Below are 2972 nucleotides of genomic sequence, written 5' to 3'. Positions count from 1 at the left end.
CTCTCTCTCTCTTGTCGCGCCCACCACGCAACTCGACTCTCGACCTCGCGGCTTGGCAGCAGCTTGCTCGACGACACACTACTCTGGCCAACCGCTCGGCTCCATCCCTGCCTGCCTGCCTGCCACCACCACCACCGACACCACCACCACGCCCCGCTTCAAGACCTTCCATCCCCTCCTCGTCATCACATCCAAGGCATCCCTTCCCCGTCCCTCTGCAACCCTCAACACCGCCTTCCCCTTGACACGGATCGTCGCCGCTGCATGCCCGTCCACTCATCGTCCCCGTCCTCGTCCTCGTCTTCGTCCTCATCCCCCCGCTCCAACCCTCGACAATAGCATGACTGCGGCCCCTCCCATCGCTCACCTCCCCGTAGATCCCATCCCCTTTCCCGCTTCCTCGGCCAACCCCCACTACCCATCAAGCCACGCCCGCGCGCCACTCTCGCCCACCACCTCGCGCGCGCTCAACCAGCTCCCCTTGGACCCCTCGCCCAGCGCACTCGCCGCACACCTCCGCAAGCCCAGCGCAGCCTTCAACCCGACCTCGTCGCGCAGCATCGCAACCTACTCGAGAACCACCGCAGAGGCCGCCACCGCACAGTTTGACCCCCTCGCACCTTCGCCTATGCAGATGGAGCCCTTCCCGCGCTACGGCGCAACCGCCCCCTCGGCTCGCCAGGGCGCCGCCTACCCGGCACACAACAGGGGGCCACTCGCACCCTCGGAACTCTACACAAACGACCGCCGGCGACAGCTCCAACAGCAGCAGCAGCAGCCCCCTGTCGCAGTCGCCGCTACCGCCGCAAAGCCAGCCGCCGCAGAGGCAGAGGCGCCCAAGCGAAAGGCAAAGAAGCCCCAGCTGCCCAGCCCGCCGCGCGTCATCATCGACTCGGACAACAGGGCCTACCAGACCGGGCATCTCCTCGGTCAGGGCGGCTTCGCCCGCGTCTACGAGGCAGTCGACCCAGAGGGCCGCTCCAAAGCGTTCAAGGTCATCGCCAAGAGCGCCATCATGAAGTCGAAAAAGAATCGCCAGAAGGTGAGCAGCGCAGCCACTCTCGACTCGGCGCATGCGAACCGTCCGGCTGACCCTGCCAGCCCTGCCCCCTCCTCATACTTCCTGCCTGCAGATCCTCGCCGAGATCATGATCCACAAGTCGCTCGACCACATCCACGTCATCAAGTTCGAAGACACGTTTGAGGACGATGAGAATGTCTACTTCCGCCTCGAGCTCTGCAGCAATGGGGTGAGAAGCCGCCTTCCGTCGCTATCAGCGCCAGATCCCGCCAGACAGCAGCTTCAGGCACTTACCGACCCGCACCTCCTTTTCTCCCTCTCTCAATGCTGCCCTCCCGCAGAGCCTCAACGACATTGTCAAGAGGCGAGGCGCCTTCACCGAGCCAGAGGCGCGCTACCTCATGACCCAGATCCTCTGCGGCTGCCAGAACATGCACCAAAACTCGATCATCCACCGCGACCTCAAACTCGGCAACATCATGCTGGACGAAAAGATGAATGTCAAGATCGGCGACTTTGGCCTCGCCGCGCTGCTCAAGTATCCCGAGGAGCGGAAAAAGTGAGTGCATGGATCGCGCGGGGCAGAAGACGCGGACCAGCCGGCGACCAATCTCGCACCGAGAGCTGACCCTGTCTCCGCCGCTCTCCTCCGCCCGCCGCCCGCCAGGACCGTCTGCGGGACGCCCAACTACATCGCGCCCGAGGTCCTCTACGACCAGGGCGAGGGCCACAGCTTCGAGGTCGACGTGTGGTCGGTCGGCGTCATCCTGTATACGCTGCTGGTGGGCAAGCCGCCGTTCCAGACCAACAACGTCACCGAGATCTACGAGCGGATCAAGAAAAACGACTACGAGATCCCCGATGAGGCGCGCGTCTCGCTCGAGGCCCAGGAGCTCATCACCAACATCCTCACCCACAACCCCGCCGAGCGGCCCACGCTCGTCGAGATCATGAACCACCCGTGGTTCCGGTGCGGGCCGGTGCCGCTCTACATCCCCGCCACGGCCACCAAGGGGGCCCCCTTCCTGCCGCCGCTGTCGCAGCAGGAGAGCCTGCGCAACTTTGAGCTGCTCAAGCAGCAGGCGCAGTGGAACCCGGACGCCGACAAGGAGCTCGACGAGCTCGCCGAGGACGGCGAAGAGGCCATCGAGATGCTGGCCGACGAGGCGCCGGCGGAGCGCAAGGGCCTGCGCGACGAGCTGCGGATGCAGGAGGAGGCAGAGGAGAACCGCGAGAGGATGGATCGCGAGTTCCAAAAGGCCATCGAGCCGGGCAGCCCCATTTCGGCGCTGCTCAAGGCCGGACGCCAGCCGCTCGTCAAGGCGCCGCCGCTGCAGAACACGTTCGGGTCGATGGCCAAGCGCAACTCGACCACGTCGCTCGCCCGCCAGCTCGGCAACCTCGCCCTCAGCCGGCAGCAGTCCGACGCCGCCATCTCGGCCAAGGCCGACAAGGAGAACGCGGGGCCCTCGGCGATGATGATGGCGCCGCCGCAAGGCGTGGGTGCACGGGCCTCGGCGTACCCGCGGACCGCCGCACCGGCGGCCACCACATCGGCAGCATCCCGCGGAGGCGCCGGCTACGAGGACAGCGAGAAGCGGCTGCTGCAGCAAAAGGCGAGGCTCGTGGCTGGTATGGGCTCGGCGCAGAGCAGCAGAGGAGCGCTGCAGCGGCAAGGGTCCGAGGACGGCATCGACAGCCAGCCGCCGACGCAGGAGCTGGCGCCGCGCCTCAGCGCGAGGTCGACGCTCAGCTCGGCGCCCTCGGGCCGCAGCCTGGCGTCGATGCGCAAGCCCGGATCCTCGAGCGTCGAGGTGATGGCGCAGGCGTTTGACGACGCGCTGCAGGCCATCAGCCAGGGCCTCGACTATGTGCCGCTCGACGCCAGCGGACAGCCGATGGCGGTCGAGATGTGCGAGGTCGACGACGAGCTCAACGGCACCCGGCTGGT

The 2972-nt window shown here is 66.6% G+C and overlaps 1 protein-coding gene across 1 annotated transcript in view; it reads left to right on the top strand.

The window, feature by feature from the left end:
• Window positions 1-340: 340 nt before the first annotated feature.
• PFL1_05533 (uncharacterized protein) overlaps window positions 341-2972 on the top strand; it is a gene marked incomplete at both ends in the record, with an annotated part of 3770 nt that continues 1138 nt past the window's right edge. The window contains 4 exons of the mRNA XM_007883069.1: window positions 341-1042; window positions 1134-1250; window positions 1363-1580; window positions 1689-2970. Of these exons, the coding sequence (XP_007881260.1) occupies window positions 341-1042; window positions 1134-1250; window positions 1363-1580; window positions 1689-2970 (2319 nt within the window). The remainder of the gene's footprint in view (window positions 1043-1133; window positions 1251-1362; window positions 1581-1688; window positions 2971-2972) is intronic.

The sequence above is a fragment of the Pseudozyma flocculosa genome (assembly GCF_000417875.1).
Source record: "Pseudozyma flocculosa PF-1 unplaced genomic scaffold scaffold00020, whole genome shotgun sequence".
NCBI classification, from domain to species: domain Eukaryota; kingdom Fungi; phylum Basidiomycota; class Ustilaginomycetes; order Ustilaginales; family Ustilaginaceae; genus Pseudozyma; species Pseudozyma flocculosa.
Note: the sequence above shows the minus strand (reverse complement) of the source record. Positions and strands in the feature narration are given on the sequence as shown.